This window comes from Miniopterus natalensis, chromosome 1, assembly GCF_054644295.1.
Source record: "Miniopterus natalensis isolate mMinNat1 chromosome 1, mMinNat1.hap1, whole genome shotgun sequence".
Classification (NCBI taxonomy): Eukaryota; Metazoa; Chordata; class Mammalia; order Chiroptera; family Miniopteridae; genus Miniopterus; species Miniopterus natalensis.
This window is the reverse complement of record NC_142081.1, coordinates 173,217,238-173,235,980: the sequence shown is the minus strand read 5'-3', so window position 1 is coordinate 173,235,980 and position 18,743 is coordinate 173,217,238. Positions and strand designations below refer to the sequence as shown.

Genomic DNA, 18,743 nt, shown 5'->3' with positions numbered 1-18,743 from the left:
AAGAAGTACAAATTGGTTGTTACAGAATAGTTACAGGGATGTAAAGTACAACATAGGGGATATACTCAATATTACTGCAATAACTATGTATGCTGTCAGATGGTGACTAGATTTATCGGGGTGACTATTTAGTAAGTTATATAATGTCTAATGATTGGGTTATACATCTGAAACTAATATAATATTGCATGTCAACTATAATTAAAAAATAAAAAGCTATTTATTAAGTAAAAAAAAAAAGAGCATTTCTATACACCAGCAATAAGGTATTAGAAAAATTTTAAAATTCAATTCACACCTTGACTGGGTAGCTCAGTTGGTTACAGCATGGTCCGATACGCCAAGGTTTCGGGTTTGATCCCCAGTCAGGGCACATACAAGAATCAACCCAATGAGTGCATATACAAGTGGAACAACAAATTGATGTTTCTCTCTCTTTCTCTCCCTCCCTACTCCCCTCCCTCTCTCTCTCTTAAAAACTTCAATTCACAATGGCATCAAAATTGCTGAAATATCCATGAATAAATCTAATAAGTTTCTTTTACAGAGAAAAGCATAGAATGGACATATTGATTTTAAAATGCTGTGGTATTAATGCTGTGGTATTAAGTAAAAAAAAAAAAAGAGCATTTCTGAGCACTGGAATACTAGAAACTGAGAAAGAAACCCACCTTTATGTGAGATCTTAATATATTACATATCAGTGGGAAAAGGGTGAATATTTTTGTCTGCAAATAACAGAAAACCAACTGCTAAAATGGCTTAAACAATGAGAATAATCATCATCTGACAAAACAAAGTATTTTGAGGTAAGGATCAAAGTCATCATTCAGGGTTCAGTTCTATTCTGTCTTCCTCTGGCTATCAGTGAGCTCTCTTCATTAACACAAAATGCTCAAAGTGTCACAGACATATATCAGGAAGCTTTAAGCTTATTTCTTCACTGTGTATCTTTCTATAAGAGCAAAAGAAAATCTCTCCTAGAATCACCTTCAGCAAACTTCCCTCTATCTCTCTGGCTAGACTTGCTAAACCAATCATTAAGTGGGGAAATGAGAATACCAGTATAGTCTGAGACCAATCAAGATTTGACTAAATCATGTGGGAAAAGAATAGACATGGAACAAAACTGGTGTTCTGCCAACATAAGAAAGAGAAATATGACTGTTGGCAAGTAATCTACAGTACAATGGAATATTTTATAAACGGTGTGGGGGGAAAGAGGCGATCCATATGGAAGAAAAGGAAATTAGATCCAAATAATATCATTATAAAAATAAGTTTGAAGGGGATTAGAAATTCAAATGCCAAAATTAAACATTAATTATTAGTAGAAAATACAGAAAAATATATTTAGAAATTAGGGGTAAAAAAAGATTTATAATATAAAATATAAATAAGCACAAACCATAACGGATAATATTAATTAACTAGACTACATCAAAATTTAAAACTTTTATACAATAAAATATACCAGAATTAAAGCTAAAAGACAAACCATAGTCTAGGAGAAGTATTTGCATGTAAAACAGTTTTTGCTGTTACTCAAAAGAGAAAAATTGGGTAAAGTATAAGAATGAGCAATTGATAGAAGAGAAAAACTGAATAGCCAATAAATATTATAAAAGATACTCAACTTCACAGTAGTCAGAGAACTGCAAATTTATACAAAGAGATAATGTGTACCCACTAAAAAAATGTTTAAATTTGATAATCCTGAGTGCTGGCCACTATGCTGGGAAATAAACTGTCAATCACAGAAGAACGATCAACTAGTTCAACTTCTTTGGTGACCTACTTGGTGACAGCCAGTAAACTCGACAACATGCATGGTCAACAATATAACAATCCTTTCCAAGGTCCATATCCTAAAGAACTTTTTCACATGTGTATCCAAAGTCCTATTCCAGGATATTCATCACACTCCTTCTAAACACACACACGCGCACACACACAAATATAAAATAGCCCAACTATACATCAATATGGATTGGAAAAACTGTTGCATATCTATACAAGCAAATAATAGTATGATACAGTTTAAACAAATAAACTAGATTTATACGTGTCAATTTGGATTATCTTAAAAATAGAATGTAGAAAAAGCAGGTTGTTTAGGGATATTGATAGTGTGACGCCACTTACATAAAAAATAAAACCCAGCGTGGCTGGTGTGGCTCAGCGGTTGAGCATCAACCTAGGATCCGGGAGATCGAGGTTCAGTTCTGGGTCAGGGCACATGCCCAGGTTGTGGGCTCGATCCCCAGTAAGGGGGGCCTGCATGAGGCAGTCGATCAATGACGACTCTCTCATCATTGATGTTTCTATCTCTCTCTCCCTCTCCCTTCCTCTCTCTGAAATCAATAAAGATATATTTGAAAAATAAATAAATTAATTAAAAAAAAAATAAAACCCATAACAATAATATGTATTAGTTATGGAAAAAAAGTTAATGAAAGAAACAAGTAATCTGGCTTGTGATTACTTGTGAGAAAGGAAAAAGGAGAATCAGAGGATCACAGGAAAGGGTATAGTATTGGAGATTCTTCAACTTTATCTCTAGTTTTATTTTTTAATGCAAAAGAATATAAAATAAATATTAAAAACTAGTAAATTACATTGAGCCTACATGGAGAGTAGGTAGGTATTTGTCATATTGTTTTATGTGAGCTGGAAATACTTCACAATTTTTAAAAATACATCTTTTTACAAAAGTTTTTCATGAAAATATTTCATCATGAAAAGATCCTACCCCACATACAAAATTCTTCATAAAACTACAAATGGAGTTTGTCTCCCTTTATCTTTTACTAAGCATCATTTTAAGCCACATACTCCTCCACAGGAAAAGTAGTAGGAATTGAATAAAGATGCCATGAAGATCAAGGAAAGGTCCAACTGGCATAAAATCAAAAAGAGGTTTTCAAAGGTTAGTCAAATTCTCAAAGAATATTCTTTGTATTGAGTGAGAAGCCAAAGATGTCACTGTCAAAGCAAAACAAAAAAAGTATGAAGAAGGTTTCTATTTAAATTTTAATGTGGGGTTACTAGAATATGATATAGGGCATATGTCAACAATATGATTTATTACTGAGACTACAATAAATATCAATGTTTTTCTCTGGAAGTGAAAATTTTAATTATTCATATCCCAAGAAGCTCCCATAGCAACATACCTGGAGAAGGAGCCTTTCAAAAGCCAGAAAGTTGTCCCACTTGGCAGTCTGCGGGTGTTTCAGAGTTTGAACAGTGGCCAGCCCAAGCTGCAGGAGTCCACAGTGATTCACTAGAGCTTTGAGGTTGTTCTTGAAGAGCTGAATATAGGATGTGAGTTGTGCCGGAGTGACTCTCCCTGGAGAAACATAATAATTTATCAATGAACCCTCTTCTGGGACTGGTAAAAATAACGAGAAGAGTGCCATTAATAATAGTAACTGCCTTATATTGGCACAGAACTTCAGAGTTGACTACAAGCTTTGCTAAGCTATTGTGATTCTTACAACAACATGGTGACAACAGTGAAATTGAAATTATTACCTGCATTTTGCAAGTGAGGAAACAGATGTTAAGTGATCTGGGTTGCTAGTAGAATTTATTTTCTCATTCTGCAGTACCCCGTAAATACATTCTCAAAGTCACACAAGTTAATTGCTGAACTCAACATGGAGCACATCTCCAAGACATATGATTTAGCAATCTAAGAGGCCAAAAGGCAAAATTTCTAATTATGTATGTACATATATAAAATAAAAGGAGAAATCTGTTATGACTATGGCTAAAACTTTATCACTGGTATCAGTGGGTTCATGACAATAAAACAGTAAAAGCTAGCTGTTACACAAAACAAAAATGTATAGAAAACCAGAGTAGCAAAAACACCAGAAGATATCGTTAAGAGTTTGGTGATCATTTACTACAATGATCACCTAGATTTGGAACATGAAAACCCACATCATAAAACACTAGAGCTTGTACAAAAACAAACACAAACAAACAAAACACCTGTTAAAGATTCACTCCTTCAAAGCCTCTAAGTTCCACTTTTGCCTATAGCAGTCCTTCGACCAAGTCACTTTCCACTCTCCAATCCATCAAATTCAATTCCTGCCGTTTATCAGTGCTATCTGCAAAACTCCTGAACACCACATATTCTCCACACTGGGCAAGAAGGCAGTGGGGCCAAACATAGATGCAAGTGAAGTGAATCTTTCCTACACATCTTACCATGCCATTTGTGTGTTGCCGTCCGGTGCCTGAAATCCAAGTTTGTTTGTTTTATTGAGATTTGTTAATACCTAGCAATGAAGCCACCTGTCTTGATTTAGCACTTCACAGTTTATACAATGCAACCATGCCCTCTTCTCATTCTCACAGCAACTCTATGAGGTAGCAAACAAGCCATGTGCTATATTGCTTAGCTCACCTGAGGCACTGTGAATTTGGTGTCTTAGTGCTAAATGGGGGGTATCACTTAATAAATGGTTTTTGCTACTCATAATACACAAAAAATAAAGATCTTAATAGAAGAAACTTATAAGCCTGAGACATATACTTTCTTTTTCATTACATTTTTTAAGAGATTAAGAATTTTTTGTTTTGTTTTTTGTTAATCCGTACCCAAGGATATTTTTTCCATTGATTTTTATAGAGAGTGGAAGGGAGAAAGGGAGGGAGGAAAGAGAAAGAGAGAAAGAGAGGGAAAGAAACAACATCAACGTGAAAAAGACACATCGATTGGTTGCCTCCTGCACACACCCAGACTGGGACCAAGGATTGAACCAGGTATGTGCCCTTGACCAGGAATCGAACCTGCAACCCTTTGGTGCGAGGGCCAATGCTCTAACCACTTAACCACACTGGCGACGGCAAGAAATTAAGAATTTTGAAACTCCTTCTCACCAGTTTATCTGGGTAAGTATCTAAAGAATAACAATAGTAGGAATGATAAGTAGGGAGTTGAGTCCCACTAGTTTCTTTGGTCCCTTGGTAGAGCATAAGTTCATTCCTGATTCTCAAAGCAGCAAGTTAACAATTTGCTTGCTTAATTACTAACAGAAGAGCCTCATGACTCTGGTTTTCAGTCAGGTTTATTAAGGTATAATTTTCACAGAAAATGGGTTCAAATTTAAGATCACAGTGAGCTCCATTTATTTGTTTATACACTGTACTGCAGGTGATGGCAGTGTGGTTCCTGGACACAGAATTTTGCCTATCAAGAGATTCACAAAATAAATATAAGTACTTAATCAATATTGTGATAAGTACTGCTAAGGGAAAATACAAAATGTCTTGAAAGTGTATGATATGAAACTGCCTACCTCTCCAACACTATCTCAACTAATGGTGGAGGAATTAGGCTCAAAACACATACGATCTATCCATAAATAACTGTCTTTTAGAGAGACTGCAAGAAATAGAAATCATCAGAGTCATGAAAGGGTCTGTTTAGATTTCTGTTGTAATAATCATATGCTCAGTTTAAAGATGAGTGTTTTTGATTCAAAAATATAGTTGAACTTTTTATCCAATTAGCAATTCCTAGCTCAGACGCAGACCCAGTAACCATATTTACATAATGCTACCTTCCCACATAAAGTATGTGAACCAAAGGAACAAATGGGTATATTTCATAAAGGAAATGCCAACGGAACACTACATTGTGAATTTAGCAATTATTCGCCCTTACTGCTCTATTCTGTTCCCCTCTGTATACCCTTTTCTTACACACACAAGCCACTAACACTTCATAAGATATGTTATGAAAGCAGAATTTTTAAAAAATCCATAACATGCTAATTGGAATATAGTAAAAGAGTACTGTACACAAATATTTTAAAATACAGGCTAGTAAAATATAGGCTAGTAACGTTTTCAAAAATTTAAACTTAATCACAACCTTACACAAAACAAGTCAAAATCAACGCACTACCAAAAATGCTATAGCGAGATTAAAGACTTGAGAAAGCTTCTTAGTTTGTGTCAACTAAAACAGCAAGCAACTAGAACCAGGTGTTGAAAAAGCCATAGAAAGAACATTTATTCCTATCTCACATTACCAAAAAGGCCCAAAACACTTGTCAGGCAGATTTACATGGTGATTTTAAAATGTCAACCCAGAAGGCTTTGCATAACATTTTTTAAAGCCATAAAACAAGGGTTATTTCATATCAAGATTGTAAAACATACAGCAACTTTTTGAAAGATGACAATTTGAAATTTGAAAAATGGTCTTCAAGTAAAAAAGCTACTAAGCTTTCTTTTTCTTTTTAATACAGTTTCTAAGAAAGAGAAACAGGCTTCTGATTTCAACTTAGCTAGGAGAAAAACATGAAACTTTCTCAACCATCAATACTCTATTTCAAAACTCTTATTAAAATATAATTATCTCTTGGGGAAAAGGGGACAGACTTGGAAAACAAGATGATTTAATATTTTAATAAAGTCTGTGATCCTTTAAAAATTTAATTTAATTGAATTCAAATGCATAATGGAACTATTTTTCTATTTACTATATACACTCAATAAATTATAACTCTCTCAACTTATTTTGTGACTTGTTAAAATATATTTAAAATATCTACACATAGATGGTTCTTTGTTGACATTCTTAAAGAGTATCCAGTGCCAGGTTTGATTTAATTGTAAAACTTCAATAGAAAGCAACTAACACCAGAAATTTTGTCTAAAATAGCATATTTAGTTGTTATTTTTTTAAAAAAAACTCTTGATGTAAGAAATAATACTGTAATTGCATGTTTATTCATTTTCCTAAAAACATGATTGAAAACCCAGTGTGTGAAATCTGAATAAACAAACTTATGTATTTTAAGACTTGCATTCCCAGAAATCAGCATTTCATTACAATCCTTTTCAATCATTTTTCTAATATAATAATGGCAAAGTACATTAAAATATTTAAATAGAATATGTTCTGGCATTTATATTTTGTTCTATAAGTATATATGTTTCTTTATAGTTTGATTTGAAAGTTCAAAATCAATCAGTAATGTTTGCGTCATTATGAAATATATAATAATGTTGCTATGATTACATTTCCTCATGTATATAATACTCTTTGCTCCTAGAATGCTCAATGGATTTCTTAGGGCGGGAGGGCATATTATCTGCCTTAATCAAACATTTAAAGTATTCTTATCTCAAATATACTCTCTTATCTTTGGAGTCTGTATTTTTGTTTGTTTTCTTCCTGAATATTTTACTACCAAACCCCTTCATTCTCCGGGTCAATCCTGGGTGGATGGTTCTCCAGGCCTTTCTTCTACACAGCCAACACCCTAGAATTCCCTTTATTGCTCTCTTCTGTTGGAACACTGTTTCATTAAATCCCTGACTTTTCTTTCTTGGTGTACTTGTTTTGCTGGATATGTTCAAGTAACTTTCTCAGAAAAGGTGTGTAGAAAGCAAAGTTCTTTTATGTCTGAAAAGGCTTTTTCTTGCCCCCATAGTTTATCTGGGTTTGGAATTCTTGGTTATAGTAATACCTTGCTTCTGGTTTTCAGGTTGCTGATGAAGAACGTGTGCTATTCTCATGCTTGTTCGTGTGTCGGTGAGCTTCCTTTTTCCATCTTGGGGCCCTTAGGATCTTCTCATTTTCTTGTACTCAAGATTCACAGTGATTATGTCTAGTGTCGAGGGTTTTTATTTCCTGTTTTTTAGAGGCTTTTAAATTCTACTTGTTTTTCAGTAAGCCTATTTAATTTAACTATGTATTTCTTCACATCTGGGTAAGTCCCACATTCTTCTTTTGCTAATTTCCTATTCTTTGCTTCCTATCTTTTATCTTTTCTACCTTTTCAATGTCTTGTTCTTTCTACTTTTTAGTTGACTTCTTGATTTATCTTTAAACTTTGGCTGAATATTACTTTCACAATAATATCTTTATTTCCAAGAGCTCTTTTAAAATAACAGCTTTACTGAGATATAACACAAAAACCATAAAATTCACCCTTAATGTACAATTCAGTGTTTTTTAGTATATTCAGAGTTGTGCAATCATCACCCACTATATAATCTGAGAACATTTTCCTCACCCAAGACAAATCCACACCTAAATTTCCTCAGTTATAAGAAAGATATACAGCTATAAAGCCATACATATGAGAATATAACCTGAGTGAAATTTTCCGTTGGGAGACATAACTGTACTTAGCTATACTAGGAAACTGAGAAACAACAGAAGTGAGAACATTCAAGTAATTATAGCTACAACTGAACTCTGACTTTTTAAATATAATAGTGATATCACATCATCATTTTTATAAGACTTAAAAATCTTTTAACCTAAGTTTAAGTCCCTGGGAGGTAAAAGAGGAATGCAAGAGTACTCCATGATGAAGCAAAACAAACAATAAAAATAAACCACCTACTTTCAGCCACCCAAAAAGGCGCTGCCTAGAATAACTGAAAAGGCACCATAGCAAAGAGGGAGTCATCTGCCGGAAGGTAAGAGCAACTCTAGACTCAGAAGCCTCAAGTATAATGGAAGTGACAAGTATAGCATAAAGCATACAAATCTTAAGTCCACAGTTCAATTAATGTTTACATATGTTTTTATCCACGTAATCACCACCCAGCTCAAGGTACAGAATATGTGTAGCACTCTAAAAGAGTTCCTTATATCCATATCCAGTCAACAATCCCACAAAAGTACACCATTACTCTTCTCTCCATCACCACAGATCATTTTTGTCTGCTTTTGAACTTCAAACAAATGGAATTATACACATGTACTCTTTTGTGCCTAGCTTCTTTTGTTAACATTATCCAAAATCTCAATTTTTTTTTGCTGTATTTTATTGCTCTATATGACTATACCAATTTCTTTATCCATTCTGCTTTGATGGACACTTGGGTTTTACAATTTTGGGCCATTATAAATAATTGTGCTATGAACATGCTAATACGTGCCTTTTGTTAGACGTAAGCACTCATTTGTATTAATAAATGCCCAGGTGTGAAACCTCTAGGTGGTGTATACTTAGCTTTAGTTGAGACCCTTGAATTTAACAATTTAACATACTTTTTAAAGAATACATGTGATGTTTAAAATGAGGCACAACTGTATCATTAAGCTTTCTTCATGGTATTTTATGCCACGCAGCCAAAGCCCTAGTAGGAAGAAGAGGAAACAAATCAAGGTAGAGACCGTATCGCCATACTATTAGTATGTAGCTTCATTTTGTTTTTCTCATTATTTGTTTACATGTCTATTTACCTATATTCTTACCTAATTAGAGAAAAAGGCCTGGAAGGCAAGATACTAATTTAGGAAAAATGATTGCACTGAGAGCAAGATGGTGGGGAGGGGGAAAGGTACCCTCACTTTTCCTTTTACATATGTTATAATTGGAATTTTCCAGAAGCATGTGGTAATATTATTTTTTAAATATTCTCTTGAGTCTGAAATAAAATCATGTCTGTCTCATATAGAACGAACAGACGTGTATTTTTCTCTAGAAATTTTGAGTTTATTATCACTGATGGATGAAGCATTATCTTTCAACAGATAAAGAAACACAAGAGGAATAACTGCCTGCTTCCCACCTCTACTGAGACCAAAGGGCAAAGAAATATGGCTAATGTGCAGGTGGAAAGACTTAAGTCAGACATGAGAAAAAATTTTCAGGGTCTGGATGACCAACAGACATTGAAACAAGTTATTAAAGGGGGAGGAGGGAAGACGTTACAATCTTCTCCCGCAGGATTTGAAGGTGAGTATATACAGCCCTCTGTACAGTGAAACTTGGATAAAGCCCAGCTAGGAACTGATGTCCACTTTTATAACACCATAAATACTGAAGACGGTTTTCAGGGATATCCTTTAAATAGTGCATGTTTCTTGTAGCACAGATTTTTATCTCTACAGCATTACTGAGCGAGAATAAGAAACTAATGTAAAGAGAGCACTTTATTTATATGAATCAATTCAATCAAATGGGTCCAAAGTTCGAAAATCTATCGCAAGACATGTTTTCAGGATAGCACAGAATAAAGTATAACTGCTGCAGGACCAGGGGTCAAACAGAAAATAAAGAGCTCTCCCTGAAAGTTATACAAAGCAGTGTAATATAAAACCAACGCTAACATTTATTGGCTTTCTTTGGCAATGGAGCCTTCCTGAGGCTGACTTAAACACTGCATCGACATTTATAAACTCAGCAGAGAGCATGGAAAGAAATGGATGGGTTACCCTTGTTGTCCAGGGGCAGACTACCAGGCTGCCAGGGAAGGAGCACTACCTTGATGGGTCCACTTTGACTTGGAAAGAAATTTCTGTTCTCAGGAGAGCCTCTACATAAAGAAACGTCCACCTTGTAGCCAACAGCCTCCTAACCACATCATTCTGTTGGGGTTTTTAAACTCCTAATCCATAATCACATGTTGAGGATCCCTTATGTTGGGAAACCATAAAGATTAATAGGAGGAAGGGGGGGGAGAAAATGAAGATACACCAATTTAAGTTAAAAATACAGAGCCACAGGATAGATGCCTGAAGAAGGGACGCTAGAAAATCAGATTCCTATTTTGCAGATGAGGAACCAGAAAAACAGAGGCAACTAATTCTATTTTAGGTGATAAAGTGTAAGAGGAAAGCATTTGTTTAGTGACCTGAATGCTTTCAGGCATTATTAATTATTAATTCAATGAAAACTCTGTCTCTTTCTCTAGATTCTCTTCATATTCATAAAATGGGTATATTCCTTAAGGCTCTGCCTTCAACTCTCTTCTCATTCATTCTACCTTCTCTCTCTGGATGATCAATCTCATATTTCCTTTAGAAATATTATTTTATTCCTTACATTATATTTCCTTTAGGAAATTACATTTCCTTTAGATTAAGGCTTCAACATAATCATGAGGTAACTAAATCCCAAATCTCTCCTTTCACTTCTGGAAACCATTTAGTCTCATCACATATTTCCCACTGAGATGATCAGAGAAAAAGTCCTACAGAGAGATTAATTCCATCCCTAGATCTAGTCGGGGACTCTTCATATACAATTGCATGACCATGGGTCATTCTTTTCATAGTGTGTTTTATCTGCCCAGAAGACAATAAATAATTTCATCATGCTCTATACTCCTCTACAGAGCACATTTCTTCCTTAATCCTTACCCAAGGATATCTTTTCCACAGATCACCAGAGAGTGGGAGGGAGAGGGAGAGAAAGAGAAAAACACTGATGTGAGAGAGACACATCGATTGGTTGTCTCCCGCACACACCCTGACCGGGACCAGGGAACAAGCCTGCAACCCAGGTACATGCCCTTGATGCCCTTGACCAGGAATTGAACACACGACCTCAGTCCATGGGCCAACACTCTACCACTGAGCAACACTGGCCAAGGCATAAGATATTTTATATGTTTCCTATCGCCAAAGAGAAATATACAAAAAGTACTTCTGGTGCACACCTAAATACAATGATTGCCTTGAGGAAAAGCTCTGGTATGATTAAATTGTTCACACTGTTTCATTAGAAGAGACAACTGAAAACCTGGTTCTTCACACATTTTTCCAAAAACATGAATGAAATGAACCTGTCACTTCAAGGAAAGCAGCTGACAGTTTGCATCATCAGTGACAAAAGTCAAAGTTTCATGTGAAAATTATAATTCTGGGAAATTTGTATCTGCCCCTATATCTTTACATTCCTAATACTTAAAGATTTTCTAAAGATATCAGTGGGGTTAGCAATAAATGTGGTTTTGTTATATTGTATAATATGTATCAATATTTGGAGGATCTGCAGTATTTTCCAAGTACCTAATGCGCAATGGTATAAAATAATGTGTGTGGAAAAGATTCATTCATTCAAAGTACAAAAGAGGCCAATGGATTTTAACATAACAGAGTATAGAGAATTTAATGATTGGATTCATATTCTAGATTGTAATTAACTTATAAGAAATTATGTCTTGTAAAGTTGGTGTTGTATCAAAGAATAGTTGCCATTTTCGGAAAAGCTATTAAAATATTCCTTTCTTTTCAAACCATGTATATTTGTAAGACCAGATTCTCTTTATATACTTTATCCAAAATAATACATCACAACATGTTGAATGGAGAAGTAGATATGAGATATAGCTGTCTTCTCTTAAACCAGACTTTAAAGATGTATAAAAATATGTGTCATTGTTCTCACTAACTTACTTTGTTTTAGAAAATATAGTTATTTTTTTTGCAAAAATATGTTATTCATGTTAACATGTAATAAGTTTATTATATTTTTATATTACTTAATAAATACTTTAAATTTTTTCCCTGCTTGAATTTCTAATGTGATATTTTCTATGTATGTACCTCCTATCTATCTATTTATCTATCTACCTACCCATCTATCATCTATCTGTCTATCTATCTATCTATCTATCTATCTATCTATCTATCTATCTATCTATCTCACAGATATCAATAGATATAATTCACATAAGCAAAAGTTCTTAGGGTTGTTTTAGCAATTAAACTTTTTCTTTTAAGAGAATGATGTTTATTTCTCTTGGTGCTGATAATGTTTCAATATTACCTTGCACTGAAAAATTTTATATTTAAGATCTGAGGTTTTAATCATGGGATCCCTTTCCGTAAATTTAAATACAAAAGGATCTTCAGTCTAGAATTAAAATTTCTGTTTAATGTCTCAAAAATACTAGATGCCTCTATCATAGAAAAAATTATACTTCAGTAGAATTTACAGCAGTGGTTGGGAGAACAGTGCATAGTTTAAAATACATTTCATAATTTTATATGCTGCTAGAAAAAGCATTCCAACCATGTAGGATACAAGGGCTTGACTTTTTAAATGATAAGCTATATGGAAAGCAATTTTCAAGTACCAATGTTTTATTATGTTTAAATTCCAGCTCTTTTCCTTACTGTTGATGGTTAGATATCTGTTGGTATATAGAAATGAGACATACCAGAAATTCTGACTAGTAGTTTGACTAGTGATATGAAGCAGAAATGAGTTGACAAAAATCTCAAACATTTAAATTTGAATCCTAATGAAGTTACTCATCATTCCCCCCCCCCCCCGGTTCTGATTATTTTTAAAAGATATAGTCCTTTATAAAAGTAAAGTGTGTTGCTCTTTCAAGAGTCCTGCATTGAACAATAAAAGCTGACTTATGCTCTGTGATAGCATCATAAAGGTACATCACTGAAGCAGAATATTATAAATTAACCTTATCACCAAGACCTTTTGTGCATTTCTACTTTTCTTGATTGACAATATGAACTACTTCTTATTTCACATAATCATAGAAAAGGAACTCTAGAAAATAAACATACTTGTTCTTTTTTTTCCTCAGAGAGAGAGAGGGAGAGAGAGAGAAAAACATCAATGACAGTCACTGAATGGCTGCCTCCTGCATACCACCTACTGGGGATAGAGTCTGAAAGCCAGGCGTGTGCCCTGACCTGAATCCAACTGTGACCTCCTGAGTCATATGTCAATGCTCAACCACTGAGCCATGCTGGCAGGGCAACATGCTTGTTCTTAATGTGTCCCTTGAACTATAGACATTTAAAAAGAGAAGAAAGAGAGAGAGAAGGGAGAGAGAAGGGAAAGACAGAGGGAGGAAGAGAGGGAGGAAGAAAGGAAGGAATTAGAATTAACAGTCAAATGCTGGGATGGTCTCTAAGCAGCAGCTTTATTTCTACCCTAACACAACAGTAGGATTTCTGGCATTGGTTGTATGGAATGAGGATGATTTTACAAAGAGCATATTCTCTTTCATCAGAATGTCTGGGGGTTTGAATTTCAAACCCCTTACATCTTTGTCAGATGTAAGGCCTTGGACAACTTAATGTTTCTCTATTTCAGTTTCCATATCTGAAAAATGCGTTAACAATGGTGCCTATCTCACCAGAACCACTGTGAGAATTAAATAATGCATGTAAAGAATTAGAAGAAGACCTGGTACATTGTAAATACTCAGTAAATTTTTTTTCACTTTTCTTATCATCATTATGTTCCTTAAAGCCCTCATATATGGTCACCTAACACACTGAAAGTCATGATTTTTTTTTTTCATTTTATGATCCTGTAACCTTTTTCCTTCTAGTTTCATCCACATTCCTTTACTTCAAGAATTTTGTTCTTCCATTTTAACTTGATAGGGTGATTTTCATACTCATAAGTAATTAAGAACTTGGGCTAGGAATCTCAGCAAAAAAAAAAAAAATGTCCTTCCAGTAAAGTGTACTAATATTTACTGAACATCTAAGAGCAGGTTATAAGAAAACATTTTTAAAATATAGAAATAAAGTTTTCAGAAATAAAGTCTACCTATTAACCAAATTCAATATCTATATTTAAGTACTTCCATATTAATAGAATTAGTTAATAAAAAAAGTACAACACCAATTTACTTTTTTTTTTTTTAAATATATCTTTATTGATTTCAGAGAGAGGAAAGGAGGGGAAGAGAGAGAGAAAGAAACATCAATGATGAGAGAGCCATTGATCGAGCCCGCAGCCCGGGCATGTGCCCTGACCGGGAATCTAACCCTGATCGCCTGGATCCTAGGGCAACGCTCAACCACTGAGCCACGCCCGGCCAGGCCAAATCACTTTTCTAAACTCAAAACATTAGTTCTGCACTGGCAGGTATGGCTTGGTTGGTTGGGGGTAGTCCCATGCACCGAAGAATCACTGGCTCCATTCCTAGTCAGGGCGCATGCCCAGGGTTGCGGGCTCGACTCCCAGCAGTAGGCGTGCAGGACGCAGCCCATTGAAGTTTCTGTCTCCCTCTCCCTTCCTCTGTAAAATCAATAAAAAACATATATATATATATTTTTTTAAACACATTAGTTCTCATATTTTTAACTTAAAAAAAAAGCTATTTAAAATTTAAATTCCATTTCAACCAGATTCTCCTAAGACTGAAGACAAAGACAAAGCTGAATGTAGGGGGAAAATGAGAAATGGGTATGTAATATCCTTGTGAAGAAGGGATAACATTTACATGACTGGAAATTAGCTGATCACTCTAAAAGTGAGTGGCCAGGCCCAAGCATGTCTATTGCTCAATTGTTTTGTCAGCACAGTAGTTCATTCATTAATTCAAAACCAGTAAAAGTGTTTTCATCCACATTAAGTAGGGAGGGAAGAATTTTTTACAAAGGGAGGGGGGAGTAAGGGTGAAACAGAACGAAGGGAGGGTGGTCCAGACCAATTTTGATAATTCTAGATCAACTAAAGAAGCTAAAAGAATTACTTTTTATGCAAGGGCTCTCCTAGGGATCCCAAATTTGAGCCTAAGAAAAGAGGTCGTTGTTGAGCCCCAGGAGCAGTGTATCCATGGTCCCTTCCTATTCTTCCAACAGTCTGCAAATACGTCAGTGCTTTTATCTACATGCCATGCTGGCTAAACTGGCTCCCCGTTTAGAGCTGGCTTAAAAGAACTCCCTCAGAGCCTGCAGTCACTGTCTGTCCTAGATGAAGTGGATACGCTTACCCATACTCATCTTGATTGGCAGGTTTTCTCTGCTTGCTGCTTCCACTAGATGTCTCCGGACTTCCATCACTGCCTCTTTGTGCTTGGTGTTCAGTAAGGCTTCCCACAGAGCTTTGGCTGCAGGGTCACTGCAAAGAAACCACAAAGAGCTTTAGAATAAATTTCTATCAGATCATGAAAAGGGTTGAAAGCAAATTAATTTCTTAAATATCTTTTTCTGAGCACTAATGTAGTCTTTCCTACTGATAGACTCTAAGCATTAGGATTAACTAAAGAGTATCTAATTCATTTTAATTGGCACAAAATATTGAGAAATTAAGGAGACAATAAAATCAAGCCCCTCCCCCCACACCAAAAAAAGAAGAAAAAAGAAAAGCTATATTGTTCTTTGAGAAGTGAGGGAAAACTATATGATACTTCTTTTTTTGATTTTACATTTAAAAAAAAAAGTATTTCAGAGTACAGTTCAACATTGCCACAATAACATATGTTATATAAGCCAAAATTCATACATATCAAAGAATGATTTATCAGTGATTATAAAGCATATCAATTTGAGATAACATACTTGTCTGGAAAACACAAAACAATTAGCAATGAGAATTCTTGTTCAAAAATCACTCAGTAGAATTCCTAATGAGTAGGCTTTCTATTGAACAAAAATCAAGAATCAGGCTAAGTAACCAAGGCATAAGTATTCCACTTTGGGCCTTAGGTTGGAAGGATGGCACTTACTGAAGCCTTCACAATTAACTATTGATAACAGAACGAAGCACTGCATTATGCAGAGTCTCAACTGGACTCACTTGTCCAAAAGCCCTCTGTCTCACCCAACATGCCGTGCTTAAATTATAAACGAGCACAGTGTTCTTTCCGGAAGACCTCTACATGTAGCCAAGTAGACACATTTGTAGTAACATTTTAAAAACTGAATATAAAGAAACAAAGATGACTTCTGTCCCTTTCCAAGGATTATTTCCTCCACTTAAGGATCCATTAACATCTCTTACTATCCAGTCAGCTAATAGTGTAAAAATGAAGGCATTTTGAAAGTTCAGTTTTAAAAGTTATATCTAATAAGGTATTAATTTAGCTTTAAAGTTATACCTAATAAAGTGTGCCTTTCACGTTCAAATTTGATTGGGAATAATGGAATGGGTGCTTCAGCACTGGGTTCACTGTCTGGCACACACTAACCTTTCACAAAAGAGTAGTTGTTTTATTACCATCTATTTTTTTCTGAGTGAACTAACATCACTGTTCAACATATCCCACTTGTTTTAATCTAATCAAAACTGTCATTATACCTCTGCATCTGATATTCTATGTTTAATTTAAATAAGCAGGTAAACTACATGTCAAGCCCTATTCTCAGTGGTTGGGATACAGATAAACACACAGCATAAGCTTTCAATGACTTATAGGAAGAAGAGGCAGAGATAAAAGCAACGAAATTACCCCCGAAAGAAATGTGATAAGAGGCATGATCAATGCTTACATTGATTTATCTGGTAGAACAGAGGAGGGGCTCTAATCCTGGCTGGGAGGGCGGAGGCTCAGAGAATGAGTTCTACTGAAAATGTGAGCAAGTACACAGATACGTAAATTTCAAAAATAGCAAAGGGAGGAAGCTGTAACTCAATCTGGGAAGGAGAATGGTAAAGAAAGTCCTCAAGAAGATACAGAATCTCCATCACAAAACAAGAGGAAGAAGGATGTTTCAGAATGTGCACAGTCCTAGGTGCATGACACTAGCAGGTACTGTTGTTTCATGCTAAGGTGCCAGGGGAGGGGCAGTAGAAGAAAAGGCAAAAGAGAAGCTGGGAGCTACTCTCCAAGGGCCCTGCATTCCTTTCCAAGGCTTGTCAACTTCAGTCTGTAGGTGACAGGTTGTCAGTGAGCACGTGCTTGATTTCACATTCTGAGAAGGGTAGCATAGCTTAGCAGTTGTGAACAGTCTTTATCATCATTCAAAACTAGGCCTATTTCCTATGGGGTCTTGGGAAAGTTACTTAACTTCTCCAAAGCAACGAAGGCAATGGAAAACCTCTAGAAAATTCTGGGCAGGGGATTTAGAGTCCCAGTTTCTCCAATTTATAGTACACAATCTTCCCCTACTTTTATTCTCCAAAACCATTCTCCCCAAAACACAGGGATTTCTCACATACTCTCGACTCTACATGCAGAACTTCTCGAGTAGAAATTTACTGCCCTCCCCTTTTCCACAAGTATAATAGTGTCTCCAAGATCTTAGTAGATTAGGTAATGCTGCGGTTGCCCCATCAGATTAGTGTGGTGGTTGAAATGCGGGCCCTGGGGTCAGATAAATCTACATTCAGACTCTGACCATCCACTCTTCACCCATGGTAGCTACATGGCCTCTGCGGTCTTCCTGAGGCACTCCAAGCACAGGAATCTCTTTCCCTCCTTTACTAGTAATGCTCTTCCTACAAATATCCCTTACTCCTCAGGTGTCTACTGAAATGTCACCTTAACTGAGTTCCTTCTTTCTGGCCTGTATAAAAGAGTGGTAACAGCCCATCCCAGCACCTATGTTTCCATGTTTATCTGTTTGTTGTCTATCTCCCTCGTAGAAGGTAAGGCCCTTCTATGAAAACAGGACTTTGTTTTACTCACTGCTCATTGCCCACTACTTAGAACAGTACCGGGCTTGTGGGAGGTACACTCAATAAATACTGAATGAATGAATGATGCTTGCCAGTTATGTAACCTTGTGCACACAACTGATCCTTTCTTTTCCGCTGTCTTTTCATTTGTGAGATGGAGGTAATAATAGTGACCACCTCACAGGTTGTGTTAAATAAGATAATGTACATAAAGCACTTTCCTGATTCACAATATATACGAGTAGTTATGTGGTTGTTACTACTATTACTATTGCTATGAATGATACTGTTTATAATTCAATATGTTCAAGGGTTTGTAATATATTAGATGAATTCAATTATACCAAATATTTTTTATACAACACTGATTTGTTCACACATACTTAAGTTGCTTGGGGCTTGTACTCTCTGGCTCTTTTCCAGTAAAACATTTTAGAAGAAATACATAGTTTCCATGATCTCTAATACTGGAGCCAAGTCATGTTTCCTTGAAAATTGTTTTTTTAATATAAACAGTTCTGGTTGTCTATATATATGTGTGACAGTTTCTAATATCTACTTCCTGTCCAAAACACCATATTAATCCCAACATCACACATGGTTACCCAGTTAACATTCATGAACTAATTCTGG

General features: G+C 35.5%; 1 protein-coding gene across 1 annotated transcript in view; it reads right to left on the bottom strand.

Annotated features, from left to right (window-relative positions):
- SCFD2 (sec1 family domain containing 2) overlaps positions 1 to 18,743 on the bottom strand; it is a 285,626-nt gene that overhangs the window by 244,823 nt on the left and 22,060 nt on the right. Inside the window, exons 3-4 of the mRNA XM_016207064.2 lie at positions 15,484 to 15,611; positions 3,177 to 3,352 (exon numbers count right to left, since the gene is read on the bottom strand). Of these exons, the coding sequence (XP_016062550.2) occupies positions 3,177 to 3,352; positions 15,484 to 15,611 (304 nt within the window). The remainder of the gene's footprint in view (positions 1 to 3,176; positions 3,353 to 15,483; positions 15,612 to 18,743) is intronic.